The sequence below is a fragment of the Gymnoscopelus braueri genome (genome assembly GCF_963280865.1).
Source record: "Gymnoscopelus braueri genome assembly, chromosome: 15".
Classification (NCBI taxonomy): domain Eukaryota; kingdom Metazoa; phylum Chordata; class Actinopteri; order Myctophiformes; family Myctophidae; genus Gymnoscopelus; species Gymnoscopelus braueri.
The window spans coordinates 25,642,984-25,661,047 of record NC_137620.1 but is presented as its reverse complement, the minus strand read 5'-3'; the positions used below and the strand labels follow the sequence as shown (position 1 = coordinate 25,661,047).

At 43.9% G+C, this 18,064-nt stretch overlaps 2 protein-coding genes across 2 annotated transcripts in view; both read right to left on the bottom strand.

Annotated features, from left to right (window-relative positions):
* Window positions 1-516: 516 nt before the first annotated feature.
* Window positions 517-3,609, bottom strand: LOC308101445 (solute carrier family 12 member 7-like; the record flags this gene model as incomplete). Its single annotated transcript, XM_080450864.1, has 1 exon — window positions 517-3,609. The coding sequence occupies one exon, from the start codon at window positions 3,607-3,609 to the stop codon at window positions 517-519; it is 3,093 nt and encodes a 1,030-aa protein (XP_080306990.1).
* A 4,551-nt stretch (window positions 3,610-8,160) lies between these two features.
* ank2b (ankyrin 2b, neuronal) overlaps window positions 8,161-18,064 on the bottom strand; it is a gene marked incomplete at its 5' end in the record, with an annotated part of 109,875 nt that continues 99,971 nt past the window's right edge. The window contains 6 exons of the mRNA XM_080451935.1: window positions 8,161-11,042; window positions 12,414-12,505; window positions 13,184-13,372; window positions 13,702-13,866; window positions 15,186-15,269; window positions 15,907-15,999. Coding sequence (XP_080308061.1) covers window positions 10,820-11,042; window positions 12,414-12,505; window positions 13,184-13,372; window positions 13,702-13,866; window positions 15,186-15,269; window positions 15,907-15,999 — 846 coding nt within the window. The 3' untranslated portion in view covers window positions 8,161-10,819. The remainder of the gene's footprint in view (window positions 11,043-12,413; window positions 12,506-13,183; window positions 13,373-13,701; window positions 13,867-15,185; window positions 15,270-15,906; window positions 16,000-18,064) is intronic.

Genomic DNA, 18,064 nt, shown 5'->3' with positions numbered 1-18,064 from the left:
GAGCCACAACACAGTTGAAAAATAGCACAGGAAAAAATATAAAATGAATAAACAAATAAAAACAGAAAAAATAAGGTTTGTTTTTTCATGCTTTGTATTTTTCAAAAGTATACTTATTCATTCATTCTGATAAAGACCCTTTGCGGGTTGAAAAGTTCAACTGCAGTGTGCGGACTAGGCTATTTATTTTAATGTACTATTGACCAGTTTGTCCTGCACCTGGGCTTTCTAGTGGACGTGCAAGCTCTTTGCTGATTGATCCTGTGGGAGAGCAATTTTGAAGTGGAAGATTCAGGAGACTGAAACCCTACCAGTCTTTCCTGAAGTCCAGGGGGTGGAGTGGGAAGGCTAGCTGACTTCTTCACCACTGGGGTGTGTGTGTGTGTGTGTGTGTGTGTGTGTGTGTGTGTGTGTGTGTGTGTGTGTGTGTGTGTGTGTGTGTGTGTGTGTGTGTGTGTGTGTGTGTGTGTGTGTGTGTGTGTGTGTGTGTGTGTGTGTGTGTGTGTGTTTGTTTTGTTAAGAGTAAATGGTAACGACCTCACGACCACAACCGCGGATCAAGAGGACCCGGTTGAGGCCCTCTACAAGAACCTCCAGGAATTCCATGTAGTTTGCGTCCTCGTCTTTGTTCTTAAGTGGCCCGGGCATGTTGAGCAGGACAAGGTGGGTTCCCTGGGACCTGTTGACAACCAGCTCGTTCAGCGTCACTGCCGTGTGCATCCGACGAACGTTAGTCTGGTTCGGTTTCATGTTGAAGAGGTCATGTAAGGCCATGTTGCCGTTGGGCTCACGATGGTGATGGCACTCGATGAAGCGCTTCTCCTTAGTCCGGGTCAAATGGACCCGCCCAGGCATGTTCTCAGCTTGGTGATGGCTCAGCTGGGCCTCTCTCTTCCTCCTCGTCCTCAACAGCGATATCTCTTTGAGCATCTGAGACCTGTGCTCCATCTGAATTGTCTTCTCATAGGTTAAGGCTAAGACATCACTGTCGTACATCTCCACCACCTCCACCTCTGCGTCCAGTCGGAGCTGGTAGAGAAACATCTGGACGTCCTTCTTCATTTGGATGGAGTTGTCATCCATCTGGGCCACGGTGAAGATGCGCATCTTGCACTTCCTCCACACCTTGTGCTGTTGGAGCAGGAAGGGCAGCATCATCAGCATCCCTCCATCATGAACCACCCACCACACGTCGATGGTGCCCTCCCCAAGACGGTCCTGGTTGGAGGGGAAACTGTCCACATTCTTGGCCACAAGCAAAGCCTGATGGGCTACTGTGGTCTCACGCACAGTCTGTATGAAGTTCTTCCAGGACTGTTGTTCATTGGACTGCTTCCAGGTGCGAGGCCAGGCCATCAGGACAGAATTGTGCTTCATACCTCCTAGCCCGGCTGCCTGGATGAGGTGAGAGAAGCCATCTCGCAGGTTGGACGATACGACAACATGGCAGAAACCCTTGGTATGTTCCGCTGTCATGGACAATTTGACGTTTTTCTCAGCTTCTTTGGCCTCAGTGTCCTTGGTGAAATAATTTCCTTTCAGGACGTGCCCCACTATAGTCAGGCCTTTCCCTGCCTTCAACTGAGTGGTTAAGGACAGTAGGCGAGGATGTTTCACAGCCAGATCTGAGTCCAGGTTAAGTAGCACCAACAACTGAGGACTCCAGTTCTTGGTGTGTGGTGGTGTCTCCTCGAGGGACATAAGAGCATAGTGTGCAGCATTAAGAGAAAGGCCCCTGATCCCATCTCCCCACTCCTTCTCTGCCCCTGTGTATTCAATGTATTTGTAGATGGAGCCAACGAAGCCCACGGCTATGATAGTGTAGGACCATGAGAAAATGAACATGAGAGCAAGACACATACTCATACCAAGGAAAGATAGGGTCCAGTGGTAGTATTTGAAATGTGGTCTCCAGTTGGGTGTACGGAGCAGGGTCTGAACAGCACAGGCCAGGTTGACAAACAGATAACTCATCAGGGAGAACATGGAGAGGATGGGAGCCACAGCGTCCAGGGAGGCAAAGAGGATGCCAATTTCACAGATTCCTGCAGTCAACAGCAGTGCCCAGGTGGGCTCTCCATTAGCTTTTCCATGGCCAAACACCTGTAGGAAGGGTATTATGCCGTCTCGGGCAATTGCCTGCAGCAGACGTGGGGCTGAGGTCAAATTCTGAAGCCCTGCCCCGCAGGAGGAGAAAAGGGAGCCAATCATAATCGCCCAAGGTGAGGGCCAGCACAGTTTGCCAATGACAAGGGACCCTTTCACAGAGTCACCAAACTTGTCTCGGAGCACAACACCCTCAATGCAGGCACCAAACACCACAATAAATGTGGCGTAGATGATGGAGGTGGCAACAATAGACAGGAGGGTTCCGATGGGGATAGACTTCTGGGCGTTTCGTAGGTCCCCTGACCGGTTTGCACCGGCCATTACTCCTGTGACGGAGGGGAAGTAGATACTGAGCAGCAGAGTGAAAGAGGTGGTGATATCATTTACCAAGTAGGGCCTGTAGGTGTCCCTGGAGTTGTCAGTGACTGGAATAGATGTCAGATGCTTGTTTTCTAATAACATGCCAAGTGGACCGTAGTCACTCCACATGTTGTCTGAGATGACTCCACTGGTCAGCCCGGGGATCCCCTGTAGCATGTTCACTTCGTTGACACGGAAGTACTCATCACAGGTGGCGTTGAGCTCCCGCCCTGAGCAGAACAGACTCCACAACTTTGTAGTGACTGTCACATTGTCGATGATCTCCATCTTCAGACACTTGTCAAAGTCCTGGTTCTGTAGCGTGCGGTTCCCCAGCAGGCAAACAGGGAAGTCTGGAGGCTCAAAGGTGGTCTTGATAACACCGGCATATATAGCTAAGACGGACAGGATGACACAGGCGAGGAAGACCAAGGCCAGTTTGTTTACATACTTCAAGCCAACAAATACAACCAGGGACATGAGCGTCAAGCAACAGGTGCCGTAAATACGCATGTTATTCTGTAAGGAAACAAAGATGGCCGCCTGAGGCCAGATGTAAGTCAGCAAAACTTCTATAGTAGCCAATATGCTCATAGAGCTGGAAAAGGTTGTTCCCAGGAAAGAACAGAGGCCCACAGCTCCACCAAACTCTGGACCCAGAGCTCTGGAGATCATATAGTAGGAGCCTCCAGCTGGTACAACACCATTAGTAGCAATCGCACTCATGGATATGGCCGTCAGAAGGGTGCATAAGCAGCCAATCAACCACATGGCCAGAGACTCCATGATGCCTGCTGTGCCAACAATCCAGGGTAGACGCAAGAAGAGAAGGGCCCCCAGGGTGTTCTGGATGCAGGGCAGGTAGACGCCCATAAAGGTCCCCATCTGATTGGGCCTGAAAGCTTTCTTTTCGTGTCCCTCATCTTCATCCTCTTCATATTCCTGAGCCCCCTGGGTGAGATTGGTGTAGTTTGCCAGTTTATTGAGGAGAGATGAAACCATAGGGGTGCTGTCCATCTCCTCTTCAAAGAGGACCATGTTCTTGCCATCATAGTTGCTCCCTGTGACACTATCTGTGTTGATAAAAGGGTCGCATTCGTCGCTCGGCACAACCACAAATCTCTCGCTCATATCCCCCATCTTCCTGTGTGTCTCCACTTATCACATTGTTTCCTGGGGGAAACCACAACAGCTTTATGCTGTGTTTCTACAACCTGAAGGTACAGAAAAATGAAAGAATCTCTGGCATCTTCAACACATAAAGGATGACAAGAGCTCTGGTCTAACATCACACACAACACAATCTGTTGACATGCATGCCGATTTACACAGGCGCCCTTGTCCTGAATTTTGCAATTTTGCATGTATCTCTAAATGGCACTGTCTGAGAAGTTCAAAAGCCAAAGCCAAGCAATTGAAGCAAACACTGTTAATGGTACATCATTGCCAGCGGTTCTTTCAACCTGGGGCCTATTGAAAGGAGAATTAAATAAGCCTGGATTAAGTCTGGTCCGTACAGCCTGGTTTATTCCGTTCCATGAACGCCAAGCCAGGCTGAAAAGGAGCGACTTTGTCGAGCAAGACCTTGTCAAGCCAGGCTTTGTCGAGCCAGGGGCCTATTTCACGAAAGCAGAATTAGGGGTTTAACATTTAACATCTAACATTTAACATCTATCCTGGCTTAATTTAGCCAGGATTAGCGATGAATCGGTTTCATGAAAGCTGAATTATCTTGCCAGATTAGTTTAGCCAGAGCACCCTGGATAAGTTTATCCATGACTCGATTTCACGAAAGAAAATGTACGCAATCCTACCGTAGTTACCATGGAAATTTTGCTGTGAAGTTAGCCTGGTAGGGACAAGGCTAACAGCCAAGCTTACCTAATCCAGTGCCTTGTTCTTCAAGTAGTTTTTCCACAGTTAATTCAACATGTGTTTGTATATGGACTCATTTTAATGACCCTGCATTCAAATAAAATGAAATAAATACAATAAGATATAATCAATTGAATTATATTACTGAAATAGAGTGTGACTATGAATCATAATTGCTTCACAATGATATGTCATTGTCACTCTCTCTATGTTAACACTATAGTTCATATTGTTGTTAGATGTTTGATAATATATTACAGATTTTTTTTATATCATAAAAAATGTCTGACAGACATATATATGTATATATATATATATATATCTCTCTCATTGAAGCAAGGTTTCGCTAATTCCAACTCAGCTACAGCTGTCAATCTAACAGCTGAGCTGTTTCCCCCATGCTACTCTCACTGTGACAGCTATTTGTATTTGTGTAGCTATGTTTGTGTCTCTCTTATCTTTAGTACATACCTTATATGAACATTTAGAATAGCATCTTTGGTACAATGTGGACTATAAAGAACTGTGTGAGATGAGGTGCGGGGAGGCTTGTGCCCCGAGGGGCTGCTGGAGCAGGGCCGGAGCCCTGCTTCTCATAATCTGTATGCTGTCTCTCTGCTGAAATCTTCCTAATAAATGATCTAAAAACTTCACCTGAATGGAATATTAATATTTCTATTATATATATATATATATATATATATATATATATATATATATATATACACACACACACACACACACACACACACACACACACACACACACACACACACACACAGATCTGCTATTTTCAAATGGCTGAAATGTATATAGTTGGTTAATGTATGTTCTGTAATAATAATCCAAATCTACAAAGTAACTACTAACTAAAGTTTTCAAATAATTGTAGTGGAGTAAAAGTACAATATTTGCCTCTGAGATGTGGAGTAGAAGTAAAAGTACTGAAGATTGGAAATACTCCAATAAAGTATTAAAAAAGACCTCAAAATTGTAACTTAAGCACAGTAGGCTACTTGAGTAAATGTACTTAGTTACTTTCCGCCATTTCTAATGTATTGACGTGCATGCAAATGAGCCATGCGGTCTCATAAGAATGAAAACAAAGGCTTTCTAGACATGGATCACATAATGGTTGTCTGTTACGACGGTCATGGATGAACTTCAACCTGGTGTTTGCACTTTCTCACTTTTTGCTCCATACTCTCTACATAAACGTTCAGATTTCAAATATAAAGTGTTTACCCCATGGCCACGGATGTTACAATAATGTACGGGCCCTCAATAAGTACCCGTATTTTCCGTATTGTTCAATAAAAACTAAAAGCCACCGATTGGATTAAAATATCCGATCGGTGGCCATTCTCTCATAGAGTTGTTTTGGTCTCATGTTGTTGCCAGACACCTGCTGGCCGAAAACGACCAAGACTCTCCCGACTAAAATTGGCAAGACACACCATCTCCGGTTTACTTCCCGTATCTGCGTGAAGTGGGCGGAGACGCCTTTTTAGGAGACCTGGTACTAGGCTGGTACTAGACTGCCCCAACGCTCCTGATTTCGTGTATAGAGGGGCGGGTGTTAGAGCCGGCGAGAGATTGCGCCTGATCCCCATTGGTTCACCGATCTGTCCGTCAACCCCCGCCCCGTTAACACAACATTACGAGCGACGCCCACTGCACTCTGGTTGGTTGGGAAGTGAAACACTTCCTCATACCGAGTACACCGACGTGCTGGGCCAGGCTTTTATTTTTTAGCAAAACTAAACAATAAAAGCCTGGAGATCGAGGCTAGGCTGGTACTGGTGCTAGATCCCGCGAGAGTGTGTGTTACTGGGACAGAGAAAGGTCAGTAATAAAGTTGATTTTCACCTGATTCGTCTCTCTGAAAAAAGCTATTTTAGTATGAAAATCTTGGGAATATTGTATGACTTGTGACGATCGGGTCCAATATTTAGTTCTGTGACCATGGGGCTAAAAGAATGGGTTCAGAAGCTGTGTTCACCGTTCACTCTTCCATTGGAACGAATAGACCAGAGGCGTATTCTCATTGGGGCCAACGAGGCCATGGCCCGGTCTGTAAAACCCTGCTCCCCAAACAAAATCAACATAACAACATTAGCAGCCCCTCACCCTTTAAGTCGCCTTTGTTTTCAAATGGGGCTCATTTGCATTCGGCCGAATTGTTAATGCTCTCCATTCAGAAATGTAATAGAAGAAGAACCGTCGTCCTGAAACACCCTGCCCCGTGTCTAAACCGGCGGCCTCTGTCCGCGGAAAAAAATGGGGCAGTGTGTTTTGGGACGAGCGTTCCGTTTTCCGATTCTTAAACCCCCCTCGGGGGGAGGGGGGTTTAAGGATCTGGCCCGGTCAACGTTAGAACCCACCATACACCAGTGGAATAGACTCCAACCTGCTTCCTGTCTCCTAAAAAGGCGTCCGCCCCGTTATATTATAATACCTCTATGGTCCGCCCACTTCTCGCAGATACGGGAAGTAAACCGGAGATGGTGTGTCTTGCCAACTTTGGTCGGGAGAGTCTTTGTCGTTTTCGGCCAGCAGGTGGCATGGCAACAAGATGAGACCAAAATACGTAATTTTTTTTAAGTCAAATGTATTCATCAACGTGTTTATGCACATTATGTTATATTTATTCATAATAATAATGTTATAATTATTATAAGGAACTACTAGGAACTACTAGATAATGTATCAGAGTGCAATACACCTCCCAGCTGATAGGGTCACGTAGTTGAAAGCATATGTAGAAAATACGGGGGAAATGACCACCAATCGAATTAAAATGCTTTTTATTTAACAATTCGGCATATTCAGGTAAGCACAGTGGCTCACTGGGTAAGAGCCCGCCTCAAAACAAAAGGGTGCAGGTTTGAATCCTGGCCCTGTCAAAGTCTCCGCAACATCTTGACAAAACTGGAATACTTTGTTTTTAAAGCTCTGGCTTTTGTGTCATTATCCATTTTGCTTTCAGAACCCAACATGTGTATGGTGGCTCACTGGGTTAAGAGCCAGTCTGGGTACCAAGAGGTCACAGGTTTGATTTCCAGTTGTTTGAAGTTATCCATGATATTTAAAGAATCTTGCCAAATTTTGAATTAATTTTAATAAGTTTTAAATACAAATCTTTCTTATGGGAGCCCTTAGGCACTACATTTCAGATTGGGGTATGCTGCCAAATTCATATCAATTTGCGGGTCCTTCACATGAACATTTTTGAGAACCACCATATTGCTTGAAGTGCCAGCCATAGCTCAATGGATAGAGCACCTGCATGACAAATAGAAGGTTACAGGTTCAACTCTCACCCTCGCCAGGGTCAAAAACCTTATATTTGAAATCCGAACATTTATGTAGATGAACGGGTCAAAAATGGAGAAAGTGCGAACACCAGGTTGAAGTTCATCCATGACGGCCATGACAGATCCAGACTGCACTAGGGATTTGTTTACATTCGACCGCATGGCTCATTTGCATAAGACGTTACCATATTGATTTTTATCCCACTGTTGAGGCCCTCAACAGTGGGATAAATGTGCAATAAATGATGATCATTGTGTGTTTTCATACCAGGAGACTGTTGTCCACAGCAACCCCCAAGGACCCCTGGGGGTCCCCGGACCCCACTTTGAGAACCAATGTCCTAGACCACGCCCCCTTCGACGTTCATCCTTTCAGAACAGCCTCCATTCATCAGTTGTACATTCCTTTGAGTTGCACTAAAAAAGACAGATCCACCTTTGAAAGAATGACAGTTACTCAGTCCACATTTGACACATGTACAATTTTATTTTCTGTCATGTACACACAGCTATGCCATGTTAGCGTTTCAGTTTTGTTTTTTCTCTTTTTAGTAATAATTTGATAACTAATACATGCCCGCATAGATATTTTGGAACTGTAAATATGTATATATTATCACCATGGAAACAAGATGCTGATTTATCAAATCAAAGGTCTTTTGTTTCCGACCACACATTTTTATTTGCGCTTTTGATCACACTCAAAGTAAATGGCAACGTGAGGATTGTATTGTTACATAGATCAAATCTGTACTGTAAATAACACCAACACATTTCCATGCCAGAGTGTCATTTGATGTCTGCACTGGTGAAAGCGTTCACAGCAAACCAGAATTCAAATAAAACACAAAGTGTCGTGTACAATGGCAAGTTATCGTTCAACTCCCCCAAAGTTCTCATTTTCCTCTTGTTTGTCATTACTTCAGAACACATTCAAACACACAAACATACACGCCACCCTCAGCTTCAGACGCTGAAGGATCACTAAGGGCTGCCAATAAATAAATAAAGAATTAAAAGAAAAACAATTATTCTGTGATGTATCTGCAGCGCTTCACAATAAAAATATTTGAAACAAGACTAAATGCTATCATCAGCAATAATCTGTTGAACTGAGACAGTCATTCTGAGACAGAATTTGACTACTTGAACCCTAGTTTTTCTGCGCATGCCATAATAGGCAAACATTCTGCAAAAATAGCAGATCTACAAGATGAAGTTGTGAGCTTGTAGATTGCCTATTTTCAGCGAAGAGATATGGTATGGACTAGTATAGACCTCTGGGGGACACCAGTCAACAAGGTAAAGGGTTTAAGTGATGATGATGTCTGATACCAACGATGAACAATGCAAAATGGAATCAGCAACAGCAGATCAAATAAAGCGTCACATCACTCAGCGTGCCATCCGTCTATACTCTTCCCAGTTTACAATCATAACAGGCTGGATCAAAGACAATCATATGGGTTCCACTGTTCCACTGAGGGTGAACAGAGGGGTCAACCTATATATGTTGTACACCATGCCTACAGCAGGAGAAGTGCTTATTCTGCAAATTGAATAAAATGACAAAAATGTAATTAAAAGAAACATTCCTGATCAATACTTTCTTTCACATGTCAGGTTAACGATGCCGGCGAGGATGCTATGGTCTATCCACACACACACACACACACACACACACACACACACACACACACACACACACACACACACACACACACACACACACACACACACACACACGGGTGGCAGCTTTTGATACACCGCTCGGAAGAATAGGTGAATGCACATCACGTAACAAAGACAAGACACATAGAAAGTAAATGACAGGCGGCAACGCCATGGCGAGACGATGGAGTTGCAATCACAAAGCCCACGTGGTAAAGAAATCTACACGCAAGCCTACTCCAGAACATGGATTCTAACATTAACAGAGCATGTTTGGAGACGTGCGCAGGTACATGGCTATGAAATGAGTATAGGTTTTCAAATACACTAGTTAGGGAGGTTCAGTGACTCCTACAGTCATCAATGGAAGATTTACACATTCAGTCCTCTTGGTGTCATCTTGCCAAAGCTGCGGCTTCATTTGTTCTATTTTCTATGTAACATTAATCTCATCGTTGTGGTGGCGATCTGTGACTTAAAACACCTTTGAAGAGCAGAGCGATTCTGATTGGTGCACAGTACATGTACAGCAGGTAAAGGTGGGCTAATGTATTAAATGCTTTTACATTTTTATGCTTCCCAGTCCGAGCATGATTTGTTTCCCCTTCTCCTCTATGTACAAATGTTTTTTTTTTTTACAGTAGTTCTTCCAGAAGAGGCCTGTGCATGAGGCAAACGTCCCAAGATGCCACTCAACTTTGATCCGCCATTGCGTTCGTTAAGTGTTGTCCTTTAATCAGACTGCAGTAGCTCAAAAACAACAGTAGGGGGAGAAAAAGCAAGGATAACCACGAAAAATCTCGACATCATAAGTCACCCGACAAAATACAGGGTAGCTATCTTTGGTCACAAGATGAGCAAACGAAACAGGAAGTCAGAAGATAAGAGTTAAAGCACAAAATAAAACAAGAATAGTGCTCCTTTATTTGCCATGGAGGGGGGACGACAATCATAACAAAAAGATGTAAATCTTGTGTGCAGTGACAATTCATGATAAAGAGTGAGCAAAATGTTACAGGGATGGGAAACCATGGCAGCCTGGGGTAGCTTACATCACCATAGGATTCTGTGTAGGGCAGTGAGGGGACATGTGGGGTTAGCGGGGGACGAGTCAGTTTAACCACCTAGTTTCAAACCCGGGTGTGTTACAGTACACAGGGTGCAGCACAGTAGCAGCCCAGAAGTGAAAACGTAATGGAACCATCTAGTAGTTGGCTCCCTCCGAAGTTTCCCCACAGGATAGACACTACTGGACAGCTCGCAGGTTTATCTGTTAAAGTGAACGATTTAGGGGTCTCGCGGCCAAAAAAAAGGATCTCTTCCTATTCTCAAGCGTTTAATGGGTAAGAAGCCTGACTCATTGGCTTGGAGCCTCACGTGGAATGGGGGGGGGGTGGTTTCCCCATTGCATGAGCGGTGGATGTTTGGTTACCCATGCGGGAGACCAGGGTTCGAATCCAGGTGTGTCAGGCCGTAGAATCCACCTATCACTCGTATTTCTCCTCCTTTTTATCTCCTTCCTCCTCCTCCTCCTCTTCTTCCTCGGGGTTGTCGTCACAGTAGCGTTGGAGCAGCAGATGCAGGTGTCGCTGCAGGGCGTCGGGCTTCAGGGCCTCGGGGGTGTCGTCCAGCCGCTCCAGGTGCACATGTTTCCCCTGGCCGTCCCTCACCACCGTCCTCTTCTGGGTGCGGGACTTACGCATCTGGGTTCTGTGCACACAGAAGGACAGAGCGAATAACCATGGCGTCAGTGTCTTTCAAACGCATCGTCTCCCAGGGCACACCAAAGGGCAAATCAAAATCTCAAGGCACACCTGTGTTCATATCCATGCAAAATAGCCTCTATAACAGGTTATATGTCATAACTCTGTATCACTCTATAAATGTTTGTTTTTATTTAGGGGAAAAAAAATTGTTTAACCATTTAATCCTTATTTCATACTTCCAAAAAATTTCGGAAATAGCAAAAATAACCAAACTACAAGCTCATGAGATGGGTTGTGAGCTTGTAGATCTGCTATTTGCAGTATCTTAGAAAAGCTGTGAAAACATTAAAACTTTTAAAAAGCAAAAATGTAATATTAAACATTTCGTACTGTATATGATGACATGCCCAAAATAGGGACGGAAGGTTGAAAGTGGTTAAAACCTTGTTATTATTATTATTATTATTATGTTTTGTCTCTGTATTAGGATATGAGCACAAAGTACTGATATTAGTAAATACAAAAAATAATGCTAATAATATTTTGTATAATTGATATGGCAATAATAATGTGTGGCTGTCACAAAATCCCAAGGCACATCATTGTGCCTCAGCACACTGTTTAGGAACCACTGGGTTAGACAGTATGAAGGGACTATACTGTAACCTGAACCATGCAGACACTCTATAAGCAACACTTTAGGCTATACATCAACCTTTGGTTAAAGTCACACCATGCTTCCATGTAAGGGAATGGTCACAAGCGCTTCAACCACATCAGAAGCGGAGGTTTTACTGCTCGCTTCCATTTTAGTCCAATTTATCAGAAGATTGGAGTTCAAGTTCAACAACAGTTCCTTTCAGTGGGCCAATACTCCAACGTCAAATGAACTACTCAACAGGAAACCAGCACAGCCATGCAAGACAACATGGGAAATTGACACGTCCGAAGTCCCGGCCTGCATTGGCTACGACACGCACACGCACACACACACACACACACACACACACACACACACACACACACACACACACACACACACACACACCTTTTGACAGTCCTTTTGACTTTTTCTTTTTAATTTCTGTTTAGTTTTAATTAATTTTTAAAGCAGTTTTGCTAGTTTAGTTTATGGAATGTTTTAGTTTTTTATTGGGGTATTTGTCAGGGGGGAGATTCAAAAATACTATAAATAAATAAATTGTCAAAGACAAAAACTAAAGGCATTTGCTGGGATTTTTGTTTGTTTTAGTTAGTTTTGTGAACACATAACAGAGTTAGTTATTTTTTTGTAAAGCCTTGTTTTAGTTGTCAAGTCAACATGAATGTCTTTCAGGGCGTTTCTAAACACTCCACCATGCTCTAGTAGTCGAACCTTTTGACCACAGAACCGTCGTCCTGAACAATCTGTCTCTCTACTAAATGAGGCAGGAGGACTTTCCCAAAGCCTCCCGCATAACTCAGTGCCTGGAGGAGACAGCCAGGGAGGACACAAGGAGAGAAAGATGAGAAGAAGGAGCAAGTGGAATTATAAAACACTACAGTAGGATTGCAACAGAAATAGCTTTCCCTTGTTCTTCAAGTTCAAAAACATCTTTGACAATAGTTATCAACAGGTAATATGAAAATATGGCATATACCGTTTGGCGCCACTATTTGCAAATCAAGGTATGATGTTGGACTGTCAGTGAAGATAATATAATTCCTGGACAATTAAACATACATTAAAACATCACAAACACTATTTCATGTGGATTTTCTTCAAGTCCATGTGGATGGATCAAAGTGGATGGATCAAAATGAGTCCTAGATGGACTGAAATGTTATTTTATTGATATTTTAACCCTTGTCTTCATTTATATTGTCTAAGGGGTAATTCAGGCCACTGATTTTTCTCTGCAAAGTTAACCTATGCTTCATCATGCCGCATGCCAAAAATCAGATCTACAAGCTCACAGCGCGTTGCATCTGTGATGTGTTGTGAGTTTGTAGATTGGTTATTTTAGAACAGTCTTACCAAAGCATAAATCGTCCTCCAACTTAATTATGTCTCGAATCTTTGGACTAAACTAGGCTTAAGGACGCTAAACAAGCCCCAGATCCTGCGGTAGAGTTGACAGGAATGTGGGCTAGTCCTCTACTGACCTTCTCAAAGTCCTCTCTGGCTGAAGGGAGGTCGGCAGCCAATGAGGCGTCACCCGTCTGCTTCTCCATCCTCTCGCCTTTCACCACCGTCGTCTTGACCACCTTGCTGACCTTCCGACCTTGTACCGGCTCCGCCTCAAACTCAGAGGCGGTGGCGGTGCCCAGAGCCAGGGGCTCCGAGAAGGTCAGCTGCAATCAGAGGTCAAAGCATTTTGTCTAAGTCAGTGGAAATGAAGTTACATGATTGATCTGTAACACTTATGTATATTTGGCTGTACCTTGTGTGCAATAATATACACAGTTACATCCTCTGTGTTAAAATGGATGGGTCCATTTGGGTTTTTACAGGACGATTTTACTATGTATACTTTTATCTACTGTAACATTATCATGGACATTTTTATCTGTACAGTCTGAGAGTAAAAAACAACAACATCTGTGTTGCAAATGTTTGAATACCAAGGCAACAAATAAGGTCATAAAAGTGTCAATAGACTGTCATAGATCATGCCACTGACCTCTGCCTGATCTCCCGCGCTGCGAACCACAGTTCTCTTCACCACTCTGGACACTAGGTCTCCCTGTTCTATGGGCACCATCTCCTGAGGAGAGCCTTCCATGGTCACCTCCTGTCTCTCCACTCCGTCCGCAGACACATACTTACGAATAACCTTCCTCGTGATCTGGTGGAGAGGACAGAGTTTTAAACAGGACACCTTTTCCTTCATGGCTGACTAGAAAACATCACTCGACCATTGGTTTTTCAAGAGGTGCCATGGAGAGGATTGAGCAGTGCAATTCACGCTGTGATTATCTTTTCTGAGACACTTAACAGAAACACAGATTAGGTTAAGCACAGGAAAGCATCTAACAGGGTTCAGTCCTAGGCCAGGACATGTTTCTCCATTGATGAGGGTCTTAACCACTACACTATCTCTGGGTAGTGGTTGATGAGCATTATGATACAACAATGCTGTGTGATCGAGGTTATCAATCATTAAATAGAATCTATAATGGTGGTGATGTGCAGTTAATTTCTTTGATTATCTATGAATAAATAATACAAATTCTTATAGAACAAATACAACATAAATATGGAGATAATGTTGAAAATCATGATAGTGTACCTTTAATGCAAGGTAGTAGCATCATCCTCCTATAATTCTAGTAACCTCTGAGAGCAAAAATGTGCGCCCGTTCTCCTCACTGCCTGGAGCAATTGATCTGATTTTGCACACAGCCATTTACCATTACCATCTGAACACAACTGCTCCTTTTTTCAATTTCAACAAATCTCCGCTTATTAATAGCGTTTATGTGTCAAACAATGGGACATCAGGGTTGCCACGTTTCGCGCGAGAAACAAGCAGCAAGAAGAAGGCCACACGAAGCTCCTTCACACATACATTGCCTCTTGGAAAACAGCAGCGTTTCGCGCGTGAAACAAGCAGCAAGAAGAAGGCCACGGTCGTGTGTGTGTGTGTGTGTGTTCGCGACGGGGCCGCATGAGGATGTACCGTGGTGTGTGTGTGTGTGTGTGTGTGTGTGTGTGTGTGTGTGTGTGTGTGTGTGTGTGTGTGTGTGTGTGTGTATATATACTCGCGCGTGTGTGTGTTGGCGACGGGGGGTGGCTCCTGTTACATCTGTATATGCGCGGGTGTTTGTGTGTATTCTGTGCCTCCACAACGCGCCGACGGGATGTGCGTGTGTGTACACACTACAAACTCACTTTCCATCCCTGATGAACTGTCTGTTCACAGCGCATAAGCCAAACTGCACACTTTGGGTGCTCATATCCCCCTACGGGTATGGTCTAGTGTAAACTAATTGTGTTAACCACTTAAACCCTACTTAGTTGTACATTAAATTGCAAAAATAGCAGATTAAGATCTGCTATTTTTGCTGAATGTTTGAAGATTTTTGCTGAATGTTCAACTATTATGACATGCCCAGGATAGGGATGCTAGGGTTCATGTGGTTAGGCAAGAAAACATTATTGTACCTTCTTGACGACAATGTTTCCGTGCTCATCTGTGTACTTCTCCTCCGTCACAGTCTGTGGTAGGATGTCTGGCAAATCATCCGCCTGCATGGACCAAGCACACCGTTAGGTAAATTATGCTACAATTTAAGCATTACACACATTATACCCGGGATTCTCAACTAGTTGCATACTGAGGCTTTGGATTTTACAATGACCATGAAGTCAGTACCCAATATATATATATTACACACAACATAACAGTGCTCATTTAAAGTTGTTTGGATTGGGATGCTGTCAGAATATCTTGCAACCGACTGGCTGAGAACCCTGGTTTATGTTATCACCCAAACATTTCAAACCAGGACAAATAATGTATATAAACATGCCGTCTGTGTAGACTTTGATTTTCAAGATTTCGACAACAGTAAATTAATGTTGACAATAGGGTGCAGAAAAACCGCAAGATCATTGGCAACACCACAAAATAAAATGGATGAGTATGATGCAGAAATGAAATGAACAAAGAAAATGGCATAAGCTTCCCCATAGGCCGTAAAGAATAGTTGTCTTTCCCAATGATACCTGATGCAGCCATCAAGTAGATCTCAACACCTGTTAAGTCAATGCTGCATGAAAGAAACAGCAACCACTAAATAAATGCTAACTAGCCTAGCATCACACCACGGCACACCGGGGACGAACAGCATCCCTTCACCTGTACATGCTCATGCTGGTTTACCTGGATGATAACTCTGCGTCGGACCACCCTGGTAGTTATCACCTCCTCCTCTGAGCTATCAGAGGACAGCATCCCTAGCTCCTCTTCTATCTCCTGAGAGACAGCACACAGCTGGTATGTGTCAATAGGACATGTGTGTACAGTGTCACCGCAGGCATATACTATACTATAGCAGGCAAAACCTGTCCCTTCTTTTCTCTTGGTTTGAGCAATGGCTTTCGTAGTTTAGTTTGACAGAGAGGTTCTTTAAAACCAATAGATGAGGGTATAAAATAATATTGTATACATTATGGATAACGCAACATTGGAAGAAGATGAAGAGAAGGTACAGATGGATATATCAATGTTTGACCAAAACGGACATGCGTGGATGGAAATGACAACAAGCCAAAATCAAAATGAGCAAAAGGGTAAAACCAATGTGAAAGTGGCTTATACAGCGTTATTACACAATCTATTATGTCACAACACCCTGTGAAGGTCAATGTTTAGTTCAAAATGGGCTGTTGTCAACACAGCACACCAACTCAGTCACCAATCACCATCCAATATTCTATTCTGTCCTCAAAGTTGTTGTTAGACCTTTTCTGTTATTGCGTTGATGTACAGTAGGTGAATGCACACATGCAAACATGGCACTCATTAGCCTCCTAGTTGAATTCTTTGAATAACACTCTTAAGCTGTGTGTTTTAGTTTGGCAGCCTTCTTAATGTCAAGTGCAGCCCCACTGCAAGCAGCCCGAGCAGGCAGGACACGAACCAGGGCAGCGGTGAGCTCATGCTTGACCTCTTACCCTTCCCAGAAAGTCATCATCATCATCATCATCAAAGCCTGCATCATCTCTGGAGGGTAGCTCCTCACATGCAGGCAAGTTCCTCTCTGCTCTGTATTCTTTTGCACCTTCTGAATCATAAGTCAAGTCGCTGAGGCCTTCCCTGCCCGACGAGAAGCGCTTGCGATGATCCACCCGAAGGAACGACTGGCCTGCGTATTCAGGGGGGCTTTCTTGAAAGAAACAAGTTTCAGGGCTGCTACCAGGCATAGGGGATGGGGGCTCAGAGATCCGATAGCTGATCTCAGGTTCCAGGTTATATTCTGTTTCAGACAATTCTGAGAGGCCCTGATGGCAGTCAAAGAACTCCACATCAGAGTCAGAGTGTAACGAGGATTCTGGGCGCTCATGGAGTTTTTCTTCTGAAACTTTTGGCTCCTGTGTTCCAAACTCAGAGAGTGTTTTTTCAAACTCTGAGAGGACTTCCCTGAAGCCTGGAGAGAACTGTAAGTCTTCCGCGGTTTCCTTGGGGGTGGCCTGAGTGACACCCTGAGCTGAAGAGGGATCACTGAACACCGGGGAGACTGGACTCAGGTCTGTCGGAGAGCCTCGGCTACATTCAGAAGCTCTCGGGGCCTGACGTCCTGAAAATATGGCATCATAATCTGGTGGCACCAGAAAGGAACTTGACATCGGTGAAAAAAGCTCACTGGACTGGGACAGCTCCCAGTCCGAGTAACCATGCGATTGGTCTGATGACTGATCGAGTTCTTGTGTCTCTGTTGCAGTGGGCAGCAGCTTGTTTTCTACTTTATTCTCTGTCTGCAACTGTGTTTCCTTTGCTGTTTGAGGTGAACCCTGTAAATGAATGTCAGTTACCATCTGATTAAGAACATATTACGTATACACTTGGTGCATGCACCATTAACTTCACTTCACATTTTCACCAGTTTAACATCACCATTCAAAGAAACTACAATTATTTTCCACCAAGCAACATCTGGTTAGACATAAGATGTGTGACTTGACTATAATAACTTGAATGCAAGAAAAGAGTGAGCTGTTGAGTGAAATTAGTAATCACTTAATTTCTTTTTGCACACATGTTACAAAACAGAGCACACTCAATTTTGTGATCTCACTTCATCCAGACACATCCTTAAAAACCACACGGTTAGTGTCCTCCATTCAAGTGACATGTTAATGTGTTCCTCTGTGGCAAGTGATGCAACCCCTCGCAAAGACGGCCATGCTCTTTCTCTTACCCTCTGTGTGGCAGTTGTGTGAGTTTGTTCACCAGCACTGGCGTACAGGATTTCCTCTCCTGTTTCTTTTATGTCCTGGGCCTTCACTGGTGATGGGTGGATGGGACTGTCTTCATGTAT